At 43.2% G+C, this 23,613-nt stretch overlaps 1 protein-coding gene across 2 annotated transcripts in view; it reads left to right on the forward strand.

Annotated features, from left to right (window-relative positions):
- The window catches only part of UBE2F (ubiquitin conjugating enzyme E2 F (putative)), a 2,002,640-nt gene that overhangs the window by 240,026 nt on the left and 1,739,001 nt on the right, over positions 1–23,613 (forward strand). Inside the window, exon 2 of one of the 2 annotated variants that reach the window (XM_044075697.1) lies at positions 15,710–15,858. In XM_044075697.1, the coding sequence (XP_043931632.1) occupies positions 15,741–15,858 (118 nt within the window). In that variant the 5' untranslated portion in view covers positions 15,710–15,740. Of the gene's footprint in view, positions 1–15,709; positions 15,859–22,569; positions 22,714–23,613 lie in introns of those variants that run through there. The other variant, XM_044075696.1, reaches the window with a different exon arrangement.

Below are 23,613 nucleotides of genomic sequence, written 5' to 3' on the forward strand. Positions count from 1 at the left end.
AGCTTCGGGAAGGGTGGCCATTTTTGATGCCTCAGCCCCAAGCCACGGTGACCACGGACGCTTCCCGCCTGGGGTGGGGGGGCATTGCATGGGCAGAACTGTCCAAGGCATGTGGACTCAGAGACCTTTCTGCATATCAATGTTCTGGAGATGAGGGTAGTGCTTCTAGCATTGCAAGCTGTCCATGCCCTTCTTCCTCTCGGGACTATTGCAATTCAGACAGACAACATATCAATGGTCTGGTACATCAACAAACAGGGGGGGACCATGTCTTACCCTTTTTGCCGAGAGGCCATGAGAGTTTGGGAGTGGGCGATATCCACCAACCGTTTTCTGCTAGCAATGCACATTCCGGGTCGGTCCAACATTTTAGCCGACAAGCTGAGTCGAACTATCCTCTCGCCTTACCGAGTGGTCTCTGAGCCTCTTAGTAGCAAAACAGATCTTCCTCAAATGGGGTCATCCTTGCTGCGATCTCATCGCATCGCCTTCGAACGCAAAGTGCAGCGAGTTTTTCGCTCTAATTCCCCCAGCAGGGGAGAGCCCCAGAGATGCCCTAGTTCATGCTTGGCCATCCGGTCTTCTTTATGCTTATCCTCCTCTCCTGTTAATGACAAAATTCTTACAGAAAGCTCATTGGTTGGGGAGCAAGGTTATCCTCATAGCCCCATTCTGGCCTCGTCAAACCTGGTTTCTGTACCTACGTTCTCATCTCATAGCTCCTCCTTGGATCTTGGATCCCATTCCAGATCTGATTTCTCATCCTTCGGGATTGAAAACTCCGAATCTGGACGACCTCAAGCTCTCGGCTTGGTTGATCCAGTTCCGTTAGTGGCTAGGACTCCCAGTATCTCGTCCGCAGTTAAATCCATCCTGGTGGTGGCGCATAAGCCTTCTACCAGGAAGGTCTACAACAGTAAATGGAAACGTTTTTCCATCTGGGCCTGGCGTAAGAATTTGGACCCTTTTACGGCTCCCATTCCAGCAGTACTTGAATTTCTGTCTCAAATTTTCCATCAAGGGGCCAGTTCTTCTACTGTGAAAGTACAAATGGCGGCCATTTCCCACTTCCACATCCGGGACAATCTTGGTTCCTTAGCTTCCACTAAGATCTGTAAGACTTTCTTAAAGGGCATCTTTCTTTTAAGACCTCCTGTCAAGAATGTGGTTCCTCCATGGGACCTAACCTTAGTTCTTCAGGCTCTAACTGGTCCACCCTTTGAGCCTGCAGCTTCTGTTGACTTAAAGTTCTTGTATTGGAAAACTGCCTTCTTAATTGCTATTACCTCAGCTAGAAGGGTATCTGAGCTTCAGGCCCTTTGTACTAAACCCCCGTATCTTGTCTTCCATAAGGACAGAGCATCTCTCAGGACTAATCCTTCCTTCTTACCTAAAGTGGCTTCCGAGGCTAACATCAACCAATCCATTAATCTGCCTGTTTTCTTTCCTAACTATCAGAACAAGGGGGAGTACAGACTGCATTCATTAGATGTGCGTAGACAATTGCACTTTTACTTGCACAGAATAGCTGCCTATCGCAAGTCAGAGAAGCTCTTTGTTTCATTTGCTAAGCCATCCTTGGGTAAACCAGTAACGAAGGTGACTCTAGCTAGGTGGATATCTCACTGCATTTTGCTTACATACAAAATTTCTGGTCAGCCAGAGCCCTTGGGGGTTCATGCTCATTCTACCTGTTCTATGGCTACCTTTGCTGCTTTTTGGTCAAGAGTTCCCTTGGAATGACATCTGTTCTGCAGCTGCTTGGGATTCTTCTCATACCTTTATTTTGCATTATAAATTAGATCCGATATCCAGAGGGAGGGCGGCCTTTGGCTCTGCAGTGCTCCGGAATATTCTTCCTTGAGGACCTACCAAGTTTTTTGGTAGCTGGGGACTCTGTCCCACAGGTTGCTGATCAAATGAAGTTAACTACTTCAGATAAAGAAGTTATGTACTCACCATAACGTTCCATCTGAGTAGGTAACTTCATTTGTCAGCAACCAACCCCCCCCTCCTTCCCCCTAACCTGATTTTTGTTACCTGAATGATAGAATGATTCAGTCCTGGTATGCATCAGGTTAGGATGTTCAGGTATTGTTTGTCTTGGTGTTGTCTGGTAATTGGGCAAACTCGATCTGAGGACTGGAAGGAGGTAGCAGGGTATTATGGGTAAGGGGAGGAGCTTGGAGCTTGGATCTCTAGCTTGGAAAGCTGCCGGCTAGGATCCAGGACGGATCCAATACCCACAGGTTGCTGACAAATGAAGTTAACCTACTCAGATGAAACGTTATGGTGAGTACATAACTTCTTTTTATGACCGGAGAAAGATTTCCTCTGCTGAACCCTTGAAACCCTCAGTGGTCGTAGTCCTGCCTGTCAATGAGGATGCAGCAGACCATTCAGATGTATCATTATATAATGTAAGTAAATAGCTTTTGTTTCTTGATTCCTATGAGAACACTACCAACCCATCCATCAGGTAGCTCTTAACTAAACATTTACTCGCTGTGATGTGCTACTTGGCTTCCACGCTTCATGTAGTTTTTAGTAATCTACCCTTTTCTGGTTGAGTGGTCAGTGCTATCCCTTTAAACAAAAGTTCCAGCATGATGCACTCTTTTGGGACTAATGAACATGTTTCTTGTTGTTGGCTAACTTTAAGGGCTTAGATATCTTTGCCACTTGTATTCCTAAAGTTTTGGAATACCTGATGGACAATTTTGAAACTGGAGTATGTCTTCCATTAAAATGCATTTTGCTGACATCTCTACGTTTCCTTAAGGCCAAGATAACTATGCACTGTATCTGCATAAATTTGGAAAGGTGGGCGCAGTAATGCATACAGATAATGTGGACAAGATGATCATATTGATATCGGTGTCCTAGCAGTAAAAGCAGTTCTTCTGTCTCTTCTTGCCTTTCAGGAGTCTCACAGTATGACTTCACTCTTGCTTATCAGTACATAAAGGGGGATCTGCTTTTATCCACTGTGCCATGAATGCATGGGTATGCGACAGTCAGTAGTCCAGGTGGAATGCCTTGTAGCTATGTAGCAATGCACATTAGTGGGTAGGGCAGTTAATTTACAGACAGGCTGTGTTGCTGCCTTCTAATTCCCCATGACTGGTTTGTCAGCACCACTATGGCCAAGAAAATCCTTCATAGTTGGAGTTTTATCTCTCTAACCATATCCAGCTGTCTGAAGTACTTTTTCTTGACTGGGCGGTCAGGCAATAGCCACCCTGTTTCAACCATGACCCTTCTCTACGTTTCTCCTGGGATTTCCTCTTATGACCAAGTTCACTCACAAATACAGATTTCACAAAGGCAAAGTCATTCTTACTACTGTATTCTAACTGAGAAATACAAGGCTCTATCTTTTTCAGACCTGCCTGCTTCAGATGCATCCAGAATTCCCGTCTTGTTAAGATGCTGTTGTTTTACCCCTGTTGCAAGTTTCAACTGGGCCCACATTCCCAGAAGTTCACCATTTTTGTCTACTCTATTTCTAGTGACAGCCAAGTAGTAAGATTTTTAGATGGACCGATTTTCTATCTTTTTATATGCATGCTGACTGTGTTCTTGGAAGACATACCAAGAAAGGTGGAATCAGTTTTCCAGTTGGGCCACTGGTAGGGATTTTGACGACGACTCCTTGTTCTGTACTTTTTGCATTTTTTCAGAAATTATTACAGGTCTCCATTATGACTTTATTTAACAACAAATGTTCCTATGTTCCATATGACTTTCTTTTGTTACCCTTTTGTTCTATTACCATGATTGAGTTTTCTTTTAAATGACTGTAAATTCTGTCGGCATGAATTTCAGTGTATAGTTTATACATTATTGGAAGGCAAGTTATTGGTCTATACTTTTTAGGATTGCTTGCTCTTAAGTAGGAGGAGTATTTTTTTCTGTTTTTAACCAGGTTGGTGTCTGTTCGGGATGTAAATATAAACATTTCTTACTTGCGGATGAATCTTCATTTAAAGATGTTAATGTTAATACTTTCAGCCAGAAGTTAGGTACTGCATCTAGGCTTAGGGTTTTCCATTTAGGAGTTTTCTTAATTTTGTTTCAGTCTCTCTGGCTGTTACTTCTTATCGTTTCACATCCTGTACATTTAAGCTTCTTATTCTTTCTTTTACTTCTTCTCTCCATTCAGCATCTGTATGTTCCACAGGATCTGTGTAGATATTTCTCCAAATGTATCTATTTCTTATTTTTTTGGTGGTGTTTCAATTCTTTACCTTTTTTCCAAATTCTCTATAAACCTTTTTTGGGTCTTCAGTAAATTACTTATTTTATACTTTTTACTTTATATTTATCTGCATATGTTCTAAGTTCTTCTGCCTTTGCTGATACCTTTAGTTTATTATTTGCAATAATATGTGATAGATCCTGATCTGTTCTGATACTGTGCATTGCTTTTATCATGTTTTCCTTTCTGAGTATTTTTGTTGATCAACTGCTCCAGTATAAATCAGCTTAAAAGAGATGTTGTTTGCACCGTACGTCACATGTATGCTCCCCTCACACAGTGTAGGGCATAAAACGGACGCACAGACGCAACTACCTAGAGCTGAATTGCCCCAGAAGAGAACAGTCATCACAGGGCAAAGGAGTCCATGCACATCCAGAAGGAAAATAATGCAGAATAAACAAGTGGGGGTAGGAGGGAGGGAGCGAATACTGCATAAATCTCCAAATGCCCTCATTTTGAGGAACCAGGAACATCTTGGAATAAAAACCCTTTCCCACTTGGGAAGGGGAGAACAGGTTGAATGGTTCCTTCGTTCAACACGGACTCTAGAACCTCTAGGAAATGAGGAAGTTGCTCTAGAGGAAGTTGAGGAATCCTTGAAAAAGGAGGGAAAGATTTCCATACCATGAAGTAACCCTGATTGATGATGGAAGGAACCTAAGAGTCTAATGTGATGAGACGCCAATTTGGAAGATAAAGGGAGAGCTGAAGGAACAAAGGAACCTCATAAAAGAAGAAAAGAAGAAATAAAAAGAAGCTTAAATGCACAGGATGTGAAATAATAAGTAGTAATACAGAGACAGAGACTGAAACAAAATTAAGAAAACTCCTAAATGGAAAACCCTAAGCCTAGATGCAGTACCTAACTTCTGGCTGAAAGTATTAACATTAACATCTTTAAATGAAGATCTAAAGGTGGGGAGGGGACGAATTGTCAAAGAGAAGCAAGCTTATCAGATAAAGGAGGCTTCTGGGCCACAGAAATCTAAAAAGCCTTGGCAGAGAAGGCCTACCTCCTGCCCTTTATGCCCTTACAAGCTTGGAGGGATTGCCTATGAACAAAAGTAGACCTGGAAGGATAATTCCTCTGGAACTTGGAGGTAGGAGAGACAAAAACATGTTTAAGGTCTTGCAATGCTTTGCCTTTCACTTGAAGAGACTTAATGTCAGCAGCAGCAGTCCCAAAAACATGACTATTATCCAAAGGAGCATCCAACAACTTGACCTTAATGTCCTCAGGAAAAGACTGGAGACAAAGCCAAGAGTAACATCTCATGATGGACCCAAAAGCTGCAGCCCTAGAACAGGCTTGGCTCCCATCATGCCCACGATCTTCGGAATTCCTAAAGTCTGTAAGGACATTGAGGATCCACCACTCCAACCTATAGTTAATGGAAGAAATTTCATCACATATGCACTGGCTAAATTCATGGATGCATCATTAAAGAAATTTGTGGACAATTTTGAGTACATTTGCAAGGATTCATGGTCATTTCTAAACAGCATCAATGGCCTAGAGTATAAGGATGATATTTTTCTCTTGACTATTGATGTTAAGAACCTATATACGGTGATACAGGTTGACACTGGCATTGAGTGGGTTACCAATTTGATTAGAATGAAGAATGGCTCAGAAAGGGAAACTGAACTTTTGGAGAGCTTGTCGGACCTAATTTTGAGCAACAGTTATTTTATGTTTGATGGTTGTTGTTTACAAAAAACACGAGTCGTGATGGGTTCCAAATGTGGGGCAAGTTTTGCAAATCTTGTAATGGCCCACCGGGAACAACATCATGTTTAACAACAATTTATTTAGTAAGGACATTTTTTATTACACTAGATATTTGGATGACATTTTTATTATGTACAACGGCACCATGGATGACGTCCAAATTTTAATGGCACACCTAAATGAGTCCACTCAATTTTTGCGATTTATACACAATTTGGGTTTTGAGCTTATTAGTTGCCTAGATGTTGAATTGTATAAGGACAGAAATATGAAATCTTTTAAAGCTAAGATACATAGGAAACCAACCTATTCCAACTCATTCCTCCACTTCAGTTGTCACCCTTACCAGCAGAAAAGATCAGTAGTGAAGGGACAGCTGGTGAGGGCAGCCAGGATGGTGTCCGATGAAAAGGAATTCAGGTTGGAATGTCAAGTGTTGTGCGACATGTTCATGAATTGTTGGTATGCCCCACAATTATTAGATGATTTGGTTTCCGAAATCCAGCACAAAAGAATTAATGGTCAATTCTGTCCAGTTGTAGCACCTAAGCCCTACTTGACAGATTTACAGACCACCAGTGCTGGGTTCATTCATTCTGAGAAAGTGGATTTGTTCAGAACTACTTTTATTTCAACCTACAGTCTTGATGCCCCTACCTGCTAGTATCAGATAGGGACTTGGCCCCTATAGTGGATCCAATTCCTAGGATTACGTACAGAAGGGGGGCTAACCTCAAGAATTTATTGGAGAGAGTAAAACCTAGTTTTACTAGGACTCTATGTATGTACAAATGTGAGAGTTGCCCGTATTGCAAATACATGTTAGTGGGACAAACTTTCACTATTAGGGGCAAAAAGTATTCCGTCAACAAAAGATTTAATTGCCTTTCCAAGAGTGTTGTCTGTTTGCCTACTTGTAGACTCTGCCCTTGTTTCTATGTCGGTAAGATGGACCATAGACTCAGGGACAGAGTCTACGAACATGTGTACAGTATTACAAAGTCCAGGGTGGAGAATGCTTTGCTTTGGCAAAACATGTACATGAATGCTCACAACATAGTTTTTGATTTCAGATTGTAGACCAGGTGGAACATGACCCTAGGGGAGGGTCTTTTAATTTACTTTTAGAGATTCGTGAACTTAATTGGCAAATTAGGGTCAATGCTTATAGCCCCCCGGGTCTGAACAATATGTGTTCTTTAGCTTGTGTACTTCATTACAGTATTCTTCAGAGATAATTAATATTACAGTTATGACCATCCACCATGATTGTGATTTTTATTCTGTTTGACTAATTTTCCCTAATATTTGTACTCACTTGCTATTGAGTTTTCTTGTATCATAAGCTCTTGATTTACTTAATGATTTAATTCTAGCCCCTTAATAGCTTTTATTAGCTCTTATAATGTTTACTAACAGGAAACCTATTCACTCATGTTTCATACACTTTTACTAGAGTTAGGTTGCCGTATAGGATCCCTTTAACTGAATGTACGTTAACTATATGCTGTTTTTACTGAGTGTACTTTTTTATTGAATGTCCTTCATTTGTAGTTTTATTCTTATATTTAATACTTAATGTTTTAGCTAATAATATGTAGTCCATCAATCTGTTGGTTATTTAATGTATGCATACATTTTTGTGTTGCTTTTTAATTTTTAATTAATTGATTTTAACATGTGGTTATGTTGATTATACAAGTGTTGCGACTTGAAGTGTCTCATTTGTCTGAAGAAGTTTTACTCAATGTAGTAAGACGAAAGTGCTTACTCAATAAATTTTTTCCTTGTGGAGTATTTCAGAGCCTGCAGCATTTTTATCTGGATATATTCAACAGCCCTAAATGCCAAAGTAGAAGCAGTGTAAATTTTCTTGCCAATCCTCTTCATTGCCCTGCTATCCTTATCAGAAGGCAAAAGTTTGGAAGAGGGCAAAAGTTTAGAAGGTTTGTTAGAAGAGACTGACACCACAGCAGGATCAGCAGAAGAACATTTAAATAACAGTTGGCAATCCACTAGAAGCTTATAGAACCTATCAGGTTTCTTAAGAGCAGGAGGCTGTGAGTCAGGAAACTTGGAAACAGCAATGAAAGTATCCAACAAGGTAGCCAGCACAGGAGGAACTGATGATGGTTTAGGAGTGTCCACCTAAAGCAACTTATAATATCTTCTGTGAATATCAGGCACTTGAAAAGAATCCCATTTAAAGAACTCCATCGACCTAGCAATTGTGCCTCAAAGTTCAATACCTTGAAAGGAGACTCAGGGTTAACAGACTCCTCTTCATCAGAACCATAAGCCGAAGGTGAAGGCATCTGTAAATAATATGACAAAGACCCCTCACCAGACATGGAATCCTTAACTGAGGAATTTGGTTCCCTAAATCATTTAGAAGGAGTACAGGTCCAAGGAGGAGCCCTGAATAAAAATTTTTACAGTCCCTTTGAGGATCTGTAGGATAGACCGAAACATGCTTCAGTTTTTGTCTTTTCTTAGAAGGGACATCAGCCTTAACAAATACTGGTGGTTCCGACCCTTGGCAAGATTTGAGAAGAGAACCCAGCACTTCCTCCCTGACTAATACCTCTAGGACCCTTTGAGATAATCAGCCACAGTTCCCCCTCAACATCTGGAGCAGACTCTTGCAAAGCCTCAGAGGACATGCGAAAAGACGGATCCTTACTGGCCTTTGGTGGGGTTGCTGCAGAGGAATCCATCGTAAACACCAAATTACCTACACAACTGTTACCTGCTTCTAGGGGGATGTCCTGTGGAGGGATGTCCTGTGGAGGCTGGTCAGATAGTCAGATCGAGACTTCTTGGCCTTCTTCTTACCTAGCGGGAGTATCTCTGGCATAAAGTATTCCTCCATGGTACCCTGGGCTAACTTTCTAAGCCACTGGTTTTCAAGATAAGTGGCCAGGGAAGACAAATGGCTTTTGGGTGTCTTAGGCACAAATGTCTTACAGATACTATAAGAGGTAAGGTTGTGGGAAGCGCCCAAACAAAAACAGACTCTGTTCATGATTATTCTTATGGGGAATCTGCATCCCACACTGACATTTTCCCCTCTTGGATGACGTGAACACTAGGTAGTTATATAAAATACAAGATCAAGAAAGTAAAATAAAAAAATAAAAATAAAAGTAGCCCCAACAGGGCACTTATGTGGTGTTGCTAAGTATTCAGTACAGCAACAAAGTGTTCAAACCAACTGGCAGAAATGGTGTTCAGACTGGTGGCAAAAGAAGTTCTCGATAGTTGTGTCCGTACATCCCTATTATGCCTTACTTTCTAATAGGGGAGCATAAATGTGATGTGTGGCACAAACAAGATCTTTTTTAAGCTTCTTTATACTGACCTAGTGATGGGATGCCCAGGGCAGGACATCCTTCTGTAATGAGTACTGCAACAGTGATCTAGAAGGACATCACTTAAAGGTTCTCTCTCTCATGTAAGGAAATTATATTTTTTTTCTTTTCAGTTTAAAGTTGAGGGGGGTGGCAGGTTGGGGATTTGCAGAAGGTGCCAAAATACTTGTCCACAGCTCTGCTTCAGATAGACTTTCTACCTGAATTTGGAATGGTTTCGTTTTTTTTTTATTTGAGGTAGCAGGACAGAGCATAATTTTGAATGTTAAGTTGTCAATCTCGCCTTCATTCTTGCTGGATGGGTTCGGAGCCACTCGCTTAGCTTGAGAACTCCTTTTTCCAGCTCGAGGCAACCCTATATCCCATGATGCAAGGCGGGACTACCTCAGATCTCGCTTCAGCTTAAGTAAGAGGTCTCCTTTGCCAGCTGAGGTAAGTTTGAGTTTTCAAACAGCTTTAGTCAGGGTTTATCTTCCCCTTTTCCTATTTTTTAGTGTATAGTGTCCATACAATCACCCTATTCCCCTTATAGTAAAAATTTTTACTTTATAAAAAGTTTTAAAAATTTTCAGTTAGGCCTAGGCCTTCCTTATTAATCCCTATCTGTGTGTCTGTGTTTGGGGATTAATTTGTGTGACTGTTTTTGGTGTGTGTGTGTGTGTGTGTGTGAGTATTTTATTACTCTTTTTCCTTAGACTATGTCTAAAGAGGTAAAGGTCTCGGGCTTCAAGAAGTGTGACTCGTGCTGTCAGAAAATGTCTCTGATAGACGGTCACACTTCTTGTGTTTACTGCCTGTTTTACACCTGCAGGACTCCTGTGCTTTGTGTCACTCTTTTAGCCAGCGAGTCCTGCAGGAAAGGAGGAATAAGTTAATCCTCCGTGGCTTGTTAAAGCCGGAAGGTTCACCCACTAAACTTGGGTCCAGTAAGCCTTCCAAGGGTCAGGCTACAGCTTCCAAGCCTTCCCCGGTGGCTCCGACTCCTTCGGAGTCTATCTTTCTCCTTCTCAGCTAGGGTCGGTTCCGACACCCAATCTGCTGTTGCCTTGTCGGCTCCGGCTGGAGCCGACACAGTATCCAGTATCGGAGCCGAGAAGCCTTCGGCTCCATCTGGAACCCATAGGACGTGGGCTCCAATGACTTCCTCCAAGAAGAGATCTCGGTCCCCGTCTTTGGAATCTATCCACTGCCCGGGTCTCTCTTTGTCGGAGCGAGTCATCGGAGCCGATCTTCTAGATCTCCCAGGCTGTCTGACCACGATTTAGAGAGGGTGGTAAGCAGGCTGTTAAAGTCGCAGGCACTGGCCCAAATGCTCCATAGCCCGTCTCAGCAGACTTCGGCTATTGCTTCACCCCTTGAACTTCCTCCTCCAACTCCCACCAGAGCTCGGAGCCGAGCTTCGGGACAGCGACTGTTTCGGCCGGAACCGATGCATCCTTTTTCGGCTCCATCGCCTTCAGCTCCGATCTCCTCCTTGAGACCTTCCTTGAGGGATCCGTCGCCGGGTTTCCTAGTCGGCTCCGAGGGGCTAGTGGCATCGGACCCTTGTCCGACCCCGCCTATCTCTCGGGCTTTGGCTTTGGTAAGCTCTGCACCGACATCGGCCTCGAGCCTTCCCTCTCAGTGGAGCCGGAATTCTATTTCCTCAGAACGGGAATATTCCGTCTCCCGGGAGGGAGCCTTTGAGGTGATGAGGAGTGTCCTGGCTCCTGAGCCAGGTCAACGGTCCATCCCTCTAGCTCCTCCCTCTTCGGTGCCTGTAGACGCCTCTTGCCAGCCTCTTGCTCTCAGGCCCAGGGATCCATCGCCCCAGGTTTCCCCATTGGGAATATCTTCCTCTTCAGAAGTTTCTCCTGATCCTGCAGGGGAACCCCCTCGGAAGAGGACCTGTAAGAGGAAACACACAGACTCCCCTGAGTCTACTACATCTGATACCAACTTAGATGAGTCGGAGGGTTCCCCACGATCCCGCTCTGAGGATGTCTCCTTTTCAGACATCCTTGAGCTCCTCAAACAGAGGGGGAATTGGCCTCCATTGACCCCTCCGAGGATGAGTCTGTATACCTGGAGGCTTTTGGATCCCGACCTCCACCTCCTGGTGTCTCCGCCTTTCACCCACTTATGCAGGTAGTGGCTCAGAAGGCGTGGGCAGCTCCAGATTCTGTGGAACCTGTCCCCAGGAGACCATCCAAGTTTATTACGGCCCCTACGGACAAACAGTTTCTTTCCAAGGGCTGCCTCTGTGGATGCTATGGTGGTGGCGGCGGCCACTAAGAAGGAACTTGCGGATCCTTCAGTACCTGTCCATCCTCCTAACAAGGATTCTAGGACCATGGACAGGTATGGAAAGCGGATGTTTTCTTCAGCGACCTTTGCTATGCTCGCTGAACTACCTTTGTCACTTCACCAGGCTTCAAAGAGATATTCTCAAGGAACTAGGTGAAGTGGTCCAGGATCCTTCTGCTGCTGGGGCTCAAGAAAAGATTGCCTCACAGCTAGAAATCCTGAATTCCTTATCCAACTCCTCCATGCGGCTCATATCCTATGCGGCCGATGGAGCGAGCAGGGCCGCAGGCACAGGAGTGGCTCTTGGACGCCAAGCCTGGATGCGGCTTTGTAATTTTATGGACCCCTTTAAGGCGCCCTTCACCAATACCCCTTTGATGGTTCGGCTTTGTTCGACCTCAGGTGAAGGATACCTTGACCAGGTGTGAGCAGGACGGTAAAACTCTTTCTGCCGTTGGAGTCCATTTTTCCACCCCTTCTAGACCATATCCCAAGGGTCAGAAGGGAGGGAAGATGTGGTTCCGCAAAGTCCAAGGAGCTACACCGACACACGTGGTCAGTTTACCCCCAGAGGCAGAGGGGGTAACAATACAGACGCCGCCCTAGAGGCAGGGGGTCCTCAGAACCAGGGCAACAGGGAGTCTCTTCCTGAGAAGCCCTTTCAGCACCCCTGAGGTGTTGCCCGACTGTCCACCCTTGGAGGCAGTCGGGGGAAGGATTTCGCTGTACCCAGTAGCCTGGCATTCCCTTTCACAAGATATGTGGGTACAGTCGATCATATCCGAGGGTTACAAAATCCCCTTCGAAAGGTATCCCATACCTCAACAATCCCTTCCAGACATCTCACCCGGTCAAAGGGATTTGGCAGAACAGGAGGTTTCAAAGCTCCTAGAAAAAGAGCCGCCCAGACTGTTCCGCAGACCAAGTAGGATCCGCCTACTCGAGATTCTTTGACGGGAGATTGGAGACGAATATTAGACCTGAGCAGTCTAAACAGATTTGTCAAGAAGGCAAGATTCCGGATGGTCACGCTTCAGTCCATTCTGCCCTTTCTGGGCAAGGACAACTGGATGTGCTCTATAGACCTTCAGGACGCTGTACTATCACATAAAGATTCACAGGCGCCCAGAAGGTTTCTCCGCCGCTAGGGACCAGTCATTACCAATTCAGAGCCCTGCCCTTTGGCCTCACTTCAGCCCCCAGAGTGTTTACCAAATGCATGGCAGTGGTCACAGCTCATCTGAGACGCCAAGGATTCCAGGTGTTTCCTTATTTAGACGACTGGCTCCTCTCCCTCGCCACCACCAGGTGTCAGCTTCTTCAGACCAGAGACTACACTCTGCAGCTATGCAGGAGTTTGGGAATTTCAGTGAATTTCAAAAATCTTCTCTGCGGCTTTGCCAATCTATCACCTTTATAGGCGCAGAATTAAACACTGTCAAAATGTTAGCCAGACTAACAGATCAAAGAATTCTGGACATCCAAAAATACGCTCGGTTTTATTGCAGAGCAGCAAAGTCAAAGCCAGGCTGATACTAAAGGTTCTAGGTCTTATGGCTGCGGCCATTGTTCTTCTACCACTGGCTCGCCTACATGCGCCTTCTGCAGTGGATGTTATTCACTCAGTGGTCGTTCCACAGTCTTCCGATGAGGCACGAAATCTTAGTCACACAATCGTGCAGGACTCATCTGAATTGGTGGATATCTTCCCTCTTCTTCATCAGGCCCGACTTTTTTTCCCCCTTCCTCCGGTTGCCACAGTTACTACAGATGCCTCTCTGATCGGGTGGGGGGGGCATTATCAGGGCAGGATGCCTTTAACGTTGCAAGCCCTCAACGACTTTCTTCCCGTAGGGACTATTGCAGTACAAACGGACAACATGTCCGTGGTCTGGTACATCAACAAGCAGGGCGGGACCAGGTCCAATCCGCTGTGTCGAAGCTCTCAGACTTTGGCAATGGGCAATCTCCTCTCATCGGTTTCTGATAGCAACGCACATCCCCGGCAGGTCCAACCTCTTGGCGGACAGGCTGAGCAGATCCATTCTCATGCCTCACGAGTGGTCTCTCAATCAATCTGTAGTGGACCAGATTTTTCTGAAGTGGGGCACAGCTTGTTGCGATCTTTTGCTACACCCAAAACTACAAGTGCCCCAATTTTTTCACCCTCTTTCCCTACCAGGCCAACCCCTGAGAGACTCTCTAACCCAGGATTGGCCCCGGGACTTCTGCACGCTTTTCCTCCCTTTCCTTGATTCCACAAGTCATTCAGAAAGCCACCGCTTTGAGGGCCAAGTTGATTCTCATTGCCCCTTACTGGCCTCGACAAATTTGGTTTCCGCCTCTGCATCGCCACCTCCTGGTGCAGGCCTGGCATCTGAACCCAGTTCCGGATCTCTTGATCCACCAGTCGGGTCAACAGCACCGGGCCATTCATTCTCTCAACCTCACTGCTTGGTTGCTCCACTTCCTTCCCTAGCCAGGCTTCCTGTGATCTCTGATTCGGTCAGAGACGTCTTAGTGGCTTCTTAAAGTCGCCCACCAGAACCGTTTATGCTAGCAAGTGGCGACGTTTTTCCATTTGGGCAAATTCCAGGAATATTGATCCCTTTACTGCTCCTGTGCATTCTGTTTTAGATTTCCTGGCTGAGGTTTTTCAGTCAGGATGTTCTTCATCTACAGTAAAAGTTCAACTGGCTGCTATTTCCAAGTATCATGTTGGCTTGCATGATCATAACATTATGTCTCATAGACTATGCAAGGCCTTTCTGAGAGCAGTTTTTCTCCTAAAGCCGCCGATAAAGCATCCTTCTCCACAATGGGATCTAAATTTAATGTTGGCATCCTTGATGTTACCTCCCTTCGAACCGTCTGCTTCATGTTCTTTGAAATTATTGACCTGGAAAACTATATTTTTACTGGCTGTCACTTCAGCAAGAAGGGTTTCGAGATTCAAGCTCTCTGCATCCGCTCCTTACTTGTTTTCACAAGGACAGGGTATCCTTAAGAACGAACCCGTCCTTTCTCCCCAAAGTTGTGTCTCAAACCAATATTAATCAATCCATAGATCTACCAGTTTTTTCCCAAACTATTCTGACAGAGCTGAACAGAAGCTTCATTTTTGGATGTCCATCGCCAGCTCAGGTACTATTTGCATAGAACGAAACAATTCAGGAAATCGGACCAATTATTTGTCTCCTATGCAGAAAACAGGAAAGGTCTCCCAGTGTCTAAAGTGACCTTATCCAGATGGCTGTCTTCCACCATTTCTTATGTGTACTCTCTCAGAGGCAAGCAACTACCTTCTAAACCGAAAGCACACTCAACCAGGAGTCTATCCACCTCTGCAGCCTTTCAGGATAGACTACCCATTGATACCATTTGTGCAGCAGCTACTTGGGCCACCTCATACCTTTGTCTCTCATTACAAGTTAGATTTGGCCTCCAGAGACAGGGCCAGTTTTGGTTCCACAGTTCTCAAGAGTCTGTTCCATTGAGCCACCCGGGATACAGGTGCTAGGGACGGTCCCATCCAGCAAGAATGAAGGCTAGATTGACAACTTAACATTTAGAAGTTATGTACCTACCATAACGCTCCATGTTAGTTGTCTTCTCTCGCCTTCTTTCTGCGCCCCTCCCTCCTTCCCCTGGCCTGGACAGATCTTGAAAGAGTTCCTATCAGGTTGTTTCCTCCTGAGCCTTCATTAGAGGACTCTTTATTATGAACTTGGGTTTCCTAAATATATTAGGTTAGTCCTTAGCAGGGTAGGTTAGCTACCAAACGAGATCTGAGGTAGTCCCGCCTTGCATCATGGGATATAGGGTTGCCTCAAGCTGGTAAAAGGAGTTCTCAAGCTAAGCGAGTGCCGAGTCGGAGCTGAGGATCGTCTCCAAACCCATCCAGCAAGAAAGAAGGCGAGAGAAGGCAACTAACATGGAACGTTATGGTAGGTACATAACTTCTAATTATATGGAATGTACTTGCTTTAGTCTAAAATGCCATGCCTGTTTGTTTTTTTGCTGGTGCTTACTGTAGTATTTTTTTCATTCTTGTAGGTAGCGGACTGTGTATGACAGAGTAGCAACCATGCTGACACTGTCAAGCAAATTAAAGCGTGAGGACGGATTAAAAGGTACTCGCACGTCAAGTCAGGCTTCAGATTCCGCACGTAGAGTATCTGTCAGAGACAAACTGCTTATTAAAGGTAAAAGAGCTTGAGTCACAAAGAATACATTTTTGCTGGGCATTAATTGACACTGTAATTATTCTGCCTTTTACATGATTTCACAAAAAATAAATGTTTCTTTTTTATTGCAACAGTGGCTTTGAAAAAATGTCACTTTTAGCCTGGAAAGTGGATAGCTTCAAAGCAAGTAGTGCGCGTCTTACTTTGAAAAAAGATTTATCAGGTTTCCGGTAATAACTCTACTTAACTAGAACAGTTTTCTTATAGTTTCTCTCTTTTTAGTGTCATGTTAAAGGTAATATTTTGCTGCAACATTCTTCATATCATACAAAACTGAAAGCTTTGAGGTAGTACAAAGGAGATGTGTACATACTTTAAGTATTCTCTACGATATACTCTTCAAACATGATATATGTAAAATAAGTAGGATACTGGATTTGGTAAAAACAAACTGTAGAGCTGTTGAAAGCACACCTGTTTATTAGCAGAACTGATTTACAAAGTGAAGGCTGCTGAAATTCAGAAGTATACATTTTAGAGTTGCAAACATAATTTGACAAAATAACTGCTGTAGAAATGGTTTCTGTCCACTCACAGCACACTGAATCTGGGAAGCAGCATCAATCGTAGGACATAGAATTTGATTTTTTGTTAATATGCATATACCATTAATTAACTTTAGACGGGGAGATTGCGCTTTGGACTGAAATGCCATCAAGCTATTTTTCTTACTTTTTTAGATTACTGTCTTTTGTGAGTAATAGCAGCAGTAATGGTGTATGTTAATGAGATGTGTTTTATAGTTTATCTATTTAACTTTTTTTTTATTTAGTAAGTTTGCAATGTGCTAAGAAACTAGAAAATGTTCGCCTTTTCTTTTATACACTATTTTACAGAGTTTATTTTGCCAAACGTTAGCAGGCTGGATGAAAGCATTATATTATCTGTTAACTTCAAATTAAAAAAAGCAGCTGAGTGACATTGTTTTTCTCTGTACATAATATGAAAAAAGTGTGTGTGTTTTGAGTATTACAAAAATGTGTTTTTTGTCATTTAGCACTGCTTTAAAATTACATAAACAAAAGCATCATCTTTTCTGTTCTTGTAAGCAAGTTTTTTTGCAGAAAATTAATAAAATGATGGTACTTTTAATAAATTAGTCTTTATTTGCAGTAGATTGTGAAAATTCCTTAGTAAAAATGTGCTGTAATTAACTATAGATTTGTTAGCATTAATCAGTGAATGTATTATTTCAGTAATCAAGAATAAAGTTGTAGTTAGCAGCTGTACAGTACAGATAGCATAGTGTGTGATGTCTTTGCAGAGAAAAGCGCTGCATGTAAGCTACTGTAAAAGTAGCTGACTCCAAATCCAGCTCCAGGCAAGTGACAAGTGGAGTACCTCAGGGTTCAGTCCTGGGACCTCTCTTGTTTGGCATCTACTTCTCTGAAGTACAGGCCAACACTAAGGGACTCTGGCTAACAAAGTTCTCAGATGACTGCAAACTGGGAGCCATTATTGAATCCCAAAATGATGTGGATACTCTACAAAAGGGTCTTACAGAAACAGATGCTTGGTGCCAGAGCCATGGGCTCAAGCTCAATGCCAAGAAATGTATAGTTATCCCCTTTGGGGAAAAAACATGTACCCGTGAATTACCACATAGGTGGTAGTACACTAAACACCGAAAGTGTGATAAGAGACTTAGGGACACAGGTGGACAGTGGTCTCACCTTCAATAACCACATCGCCACAACAGTCAGGAAATCCTTCTATGTGGCACACCTCATCACTAAGGGCTTTTCATTCAGAAAAAATGCGGCCATTGTCCCACTGTACTCCTCCCTCATTAGACCCATTATAGAATACAATGCCCCATTTGGTATGTACCTCTCAAGACATCTGCAATAACTGGAAAGGCCGCAGAAATACCTCACTAAAAGAATCACAGGCCTAAAGCAGATGCCTTCTGCTGACCATCTTAAAAAACTCCAGCTATACTCTGTTGCATATCGTCTACTCCAAGGCGATCTCTGCTTAACATACAAGGCCATGTCAAACCCAGAGCTGTTGGACATGCTACACTTAAAGAAATCCCAATCCCTCAGAGCCGCACGCTTCAGGGATCTAAATCTTGTAATCACAATGAACAAAACATTCTGGAGGGATAGGTTCCTGACCCAGAGACTCCCTAGACTCTGGAATAGACTGCCTGCATGTCAAGCAGAGTGCCTCTTTGGCCCTTTTCAAAAGGAACCTTGATGATTGGATGGGAGAAAGGAAATTCACCCCGGGGATCACGTTAGTCACCCTGCTAGACAGGGGTCCAGGGAAGTAAATAGTGTGTGAAGAAATAGCCAGGGAATTGTTATGGCTAGGCTTGTATAGGCCTAGGGCCGATAGCCTAGTACCAACCTATGGAACCTATGTAGCTGCAACTGCGCTACAGGTATAGGTAAAAACTGCAGCTGGTTGGTAATTTGCTGTACTCGCTGTAGTCAACATTAAGTTAGGAAAATGACATCAAGAGAATCTGCTTACTTGAAACTCAGATGTTGTTGGCAGCTGTGGGTCGAATTAAGGACATTAAAGCTGAAACTGGTAAATGAGTCCAGCTGTAAAGTCCCAGTCAAAAGTGCGTTTTTTTTTTTTTTTTTGCTAGCAGGGGCTTTGAGGAAGTAATGTGGAGATAGTAAATTAGGCCTCTGAACTGTGCTGTACTTTACCCTTTTGGCTGGATTGTCACCTGGGCGTTATAAATAATGTACAGGTTTCATTTTTTTCTGGTATTCATTGCCTACATTTTGTTTGCTTGAAAAACATTTGTTTTCATTCCTTTTTACTCACAGCAAATACATGGCAGTAAATACGTTCAAGTATGTTTGTGTTTTATTGTTCTCAAAATGTATGTTAATGCAGTTTCAACAGTTTTTGTAAGAGTAACTTGAAACATTTGGAGACTATTGGTAATAAAGTACAGTTGTGTAAGTTAACTTACCATAACAGTAGATGTTCGAATGATCACTGGTACAGTAGCCTTAGCTGTATGGGGTTATATCCTGCCAAGGATGTAACAGCTGGCCAGCTTCCAAAGCTTCAGTGCATCTTACATGTGTCCAAGCTGTCAGGCAGCTCAGGCATAGCAGACTAAAAGACAAAATTAAAGAAAGAGACACTTAGCCCTGAAAGGGCAATGATAAAAAGAACAAAAACTACATTGCTACACCCTGGGATAACCTACATACCAAAAAAACAAGGGGGGGGGGGGAGTGGAGGGAGTGAGTGAATACTGCAGCAGTGATTGTTCGAACATCTGCTGATGTTGTTCATAGTCGGTGTTGTACTAATGATTCTTGGGTCTTCCTCCTGTGCAGAAGACTGTGATCAGCCCAGTTTCCAGAGTCTTTGTATCGTCATCAGTGCCATTTTCTACATGGGGTTGGGATGCTGTGTTAACTGTTGTCATCTCTCTTAGTTCAAAGTCACACTACTTCCTTTATTGACACTCATGCCCGACTGTTTCGGATATTCTCTCGCACAATCCATCCACTTGTGTGGATGCCCATTTCTCTTACCTTCTTGCTGTCTGTTCCCAGTTTTCTTCACCAGATTGTCTTCTGCTTTTCTGCACTTGTGCCTGAAACACCATAATGTGCTTTTCTGCAATTAGAGCTACTTTGCTTTCTGCTCTTAAGTTCTCATTTCCTTGTCTGTATCACAGTATGCATCCTACCACCCTTCTCAGGCACTTCATTTCCATCACCTCTAGCTTTCTCATCAGCTCTACCTTTACTACCTAGGTTTATGGTACCACACAGTAGTACTGGTCACACCAGTGTTCTGTACACCTTACTTTTCAGCTTCTTTGGCATTCTTCTGTCATACGCTACACCTGATACTCTATGCCAGTTGGCTGCAGCCCCTCTGATTCTAGCTTTGACCTCTTCATTCAGACTTCCCTTTCCTTCAACCACCCCTCATAGATACTTGAAGTTATTAACCTGTTCCACTTTTTTCCCTTCTGTCTCAATTCTCAGTTTCTTCTGATTTCCCCAATTTGCTGCCATTACCACTGTCCTGTCTGTACTTAGTTTCAACCCATGTGACTTCAGTTTTGCATTCCATTCCACTATCCTTTGCTGAAGTTCTTGCTCAGAGTCTGCCTGTAATACCACACCTTCAGCAGCTTCGTTGATCTGTCCCCTCTGACCTGTTTGCTAATGTCGTCCATCGCCAGTATGAACAGCAGTGGGCTCAGAGCTGAACCCTGATGCACATCCATTCCCACTGGGAACCCCTCTGTGAGACAGAACACTGTTCGTTTTTGAGTCATTTGGTCCTTCTACATAGCCTGCACTAATTCTACCAATGTTTCTAGGACTTTGAACCACTGCAGTACTACCCAAATCAGCTTTCTTTGCATCATCCCTAACCAATGGATGTCTGAAGATTGACATCTGAACACCAGGGTATAACAAAGGCATCCATTGTCGCCATCTTCAGTTCTTTCTAGCTGTGTGATGCACTTCATGTCTGTTCAAAATGCTCTCAGTGAATTAGTCAGCTCATTTTTCCAGAGTGCCTCCTTCTTCCAGTCAGATAAGTACCCCATTGAGTATTTTCCTCTGTTAATTTAATGTTTAAGAAGGTGCACGGTTGCTTAAAGTGTGGGAAGCAAATCTCACTTAAAAATTTTTAAGTCGTTTTGTCTGCTTGTTGCCTTAGCACAACATTTCTAGTTGTCCTGACTGTGCAAACCCCCTCAGACATGGACTGACGTATTAGCCACTCATATGGACTGTTAAAAAACAAGTGCCCCAATTTTTTTCACCCTCTTTCCCCTACCAGGCCAACCCCTGAGAGACTCTCTAACCCAGGATTGGCCCCGGGGACTTCTGCACGCTTTTCCTCCTTTCCTTGATTCCACAAGTCATTCAGAAAGCCACCGTTTTGAGGGCCAAGTTGATTCTCATTGCCCCTTACTGGCCTCGACAAATTTGGTTTCCGTCTCTGCATCGTCACCTCCTGGTGCAGCCCTGGCATCTGAACCCAGTTCCGGATCTCTTGATCCACCAGTCGGGTCAACAGCACCGGGCCATTCATTCTCAACCTCACTGCTTGGTTGCTCCACTTCCTTCCCTAGCCAGGCTTCCTGTGATCTCTGATTCGGTCAGAGACGTCTTAGTGGCTTCTTTAAAGTCGTCCACCAGAACCGTTTATGCTAGCAAGTGGCGACGTTTTTCCATTTGGGCAAATTCCAGGAATATTGATCCCTTTACTGCTCCTGTGCATTCTGTTTTAGATTTCCTGGCTGAGGTTTTTCAGTCAGGATGTTCTTCATCTACAGTAAAAGTTCAACTGGCTGCTATTTCCAAGTATCATGTTGGCTTGCATGATCATAACATTATGTCTCATAGACTATGCAAGGCCTTTCTGAGAGCAGTTTTTCTCCTAAAGCCGCCGATAAAGCATCCTTCTCCACAATGGGATCTAAATTTAATGTTGGCATCCTGATGTTACCTCCCTTCAACCGCCTGCTTCATGTTCTTTGAAATTATTGACCTGGAAAACTATATTTTACTGGCTGTCACTTCAGCAAGAAGGGTTTCGAGATTCAAGCTCTCTGCATCCGCTCTTACTTGGTTTTTCACAAGGACAGGGTATCCCTAAGCAGGAACCCGCCCTTTCTCCCCAAAGTTGTGTCTCAAACCAATATTAATCAATCCATAGATCTACCAGTTTTTTTCCCAAACTATTCTGACAGAGCTGAACAGAAGCTTCATTTTTTGGATGTCCATCGTCAGCTCAGGTACTATTTGCATAGAACGAAACAATTCAGGAAATCGGACCAATTATTTGTCTCCTATGCAGAAAACAGGAAAGGTCTCCCAGTGTCTAAAGTGACCTTATCCAGATGGCTGTCTTCCACCATTTCTTATGTGTACTCTCTCAGAGGCAAGCAACTACCTTCTAAACCGAAAGCACACTCAACCAGGAGTCTATCCACCTCTGCAGCCTTTCAGGATAGACTACCCATTGATACCATTTGTGCAGCAGCTACTTGGGCCACTCCTCATACCTTTGTCTCTCATTACAAGTTAGATTTGGCCTCCAGAGACAGGGCCAGTTTTGGTTCCACAGTTCTCAAGAGTCTGTTCCATTGAGCCACCCGGGATACAGGTGCTAGGGACGCGGTCCCATCCAGCAAGAATGAAGGCGAGATTGACAACTTAACATTTAGAAGTTATGTACCTACCATAACGTTCCATGTTAGTTGTCTTCTCGCCTTCTTTCTTGCGTCCCTCCCTCCTTCCCCCTGGCCTGGACAGATCTTGAAGAGTTCCTATCAGGTTGTTTCCTCCTGAGCCTTCATTAGAGGACTCTTTTATTATGAACTTGGGTTTCCTAAATATATTAGGTTAGTCCTTAGCAGGGTAGGTTAGCTACCAAACGAGATCTGAGGTAGTCCCGCCTTGCATCATGGGATATAGGGTTGCCTCAAGCTGGTAAAAGGAGTTCTCAAGCTAAGCGAGTGCCGAGTCGGAGCTGAGGATCGTCTCCAAACCCATCCAGCAAGAAAGAAGGCGAGAGAAGGCAACTAACATGGAACGTTATGGTAGGTACATAACTTCTAATTATATGGAATGTACTTGCTTTAGTCTAAAATGCCATGCCTGTTTGTTTTTTGCTGGTGCTTACTGTAGTATTTTTTTCATTCTTGTAGGTAGCGGACTGTGTATGACAGAGTAGCAACCATGCTGACACTGTCAAGCAAATTAAAGCGTGAGGACGGATTAAAAGGTACTCGCACGTCAAGTCAGGCTTCAGATTCCGCACGTAGAGTATCTGTCAGAGACAAACTGCTTATTAAAGGTAAAAGAACTTGAGACACAAAGAATACATTTTTGTTGGGCATTAATTGGCACTGTAATTATTCTGCCTTTTACATGATTTCACAAAATAAATGTTTCTTTTTTATTGCAACAGTGTCTTTGAAAAAATGTCACTTTTAGCCTGGAAAGTGGATAGCTTCAAAGATTTTAAAAAAGATTTATCAGGTTTCCGGTAATAACTCTACTTAACTAGAACAGTTTTCTTATAGTTTCTCTCTTTTTAGTGTCATGTTAAAGGTAATATTTTGCTGCAACATTCTTCATATCATACAAAACTGAAAGCTTTGAGGTAGTACAAAGGAAATGAACATGATATATGTAAAATAAGTAGGATACTGGATTTGGTAAAAACAAACTGTAGAGCTGTTGAAAGCACACCTGTTTATTAGCAGAACTGATTTACAAAGTGAAGGCTGCTGAAAATCAGAAGTATACATTTTAGAGTTGCAAACATAATTTGACAAAATAACTGCTGTAGAAATGGTTTCTGTCCACTCACAGCACACCGAATCTGGGAAGCAGCATCAATCGTAGGACATAGAATTTGACTTTTTGTTAATATGCATATACCATTGATTAACTTTAGACGGGGAGATTGCGCTTTGGACTGAAATGCCATCAAGCTATTTTTCTGACTTTTTTAGATTACTGTCTTTTGTGAGTAATAGCAGCAGTAATAGTGTATGTTAATGAGATGTGTTTTATAGTTTATCTGTTTAACTTTTTTTTTATTTAATAAGTTTGCAATGTGCTAAGAAACTAGAAAATGTTCGCCTTTTCTTTTATACACTATTTTACAGAGTTTATTTTGCCAAACGTTAGCAGGCTGGATGAAAGCATTACATTATCTGTTAACTTCAAATTAAAAAAAGCAGCTGAG

The sequence above is a fragment of the Protopterus annectens genome, chromosome 6.part1 (genome assembly GCF_019279795.1).
Source record: "Protopterus annectens isolate FY-2018-M chromosome 6.part1, PAN1.0, whole genome shotgun sequence".
Taxonomy (NCBI): Eukaryota; Metazoa; Chordata; order Ceratodontiformes; family Protopteridae; genus Protopterus; species Protopterus annectens.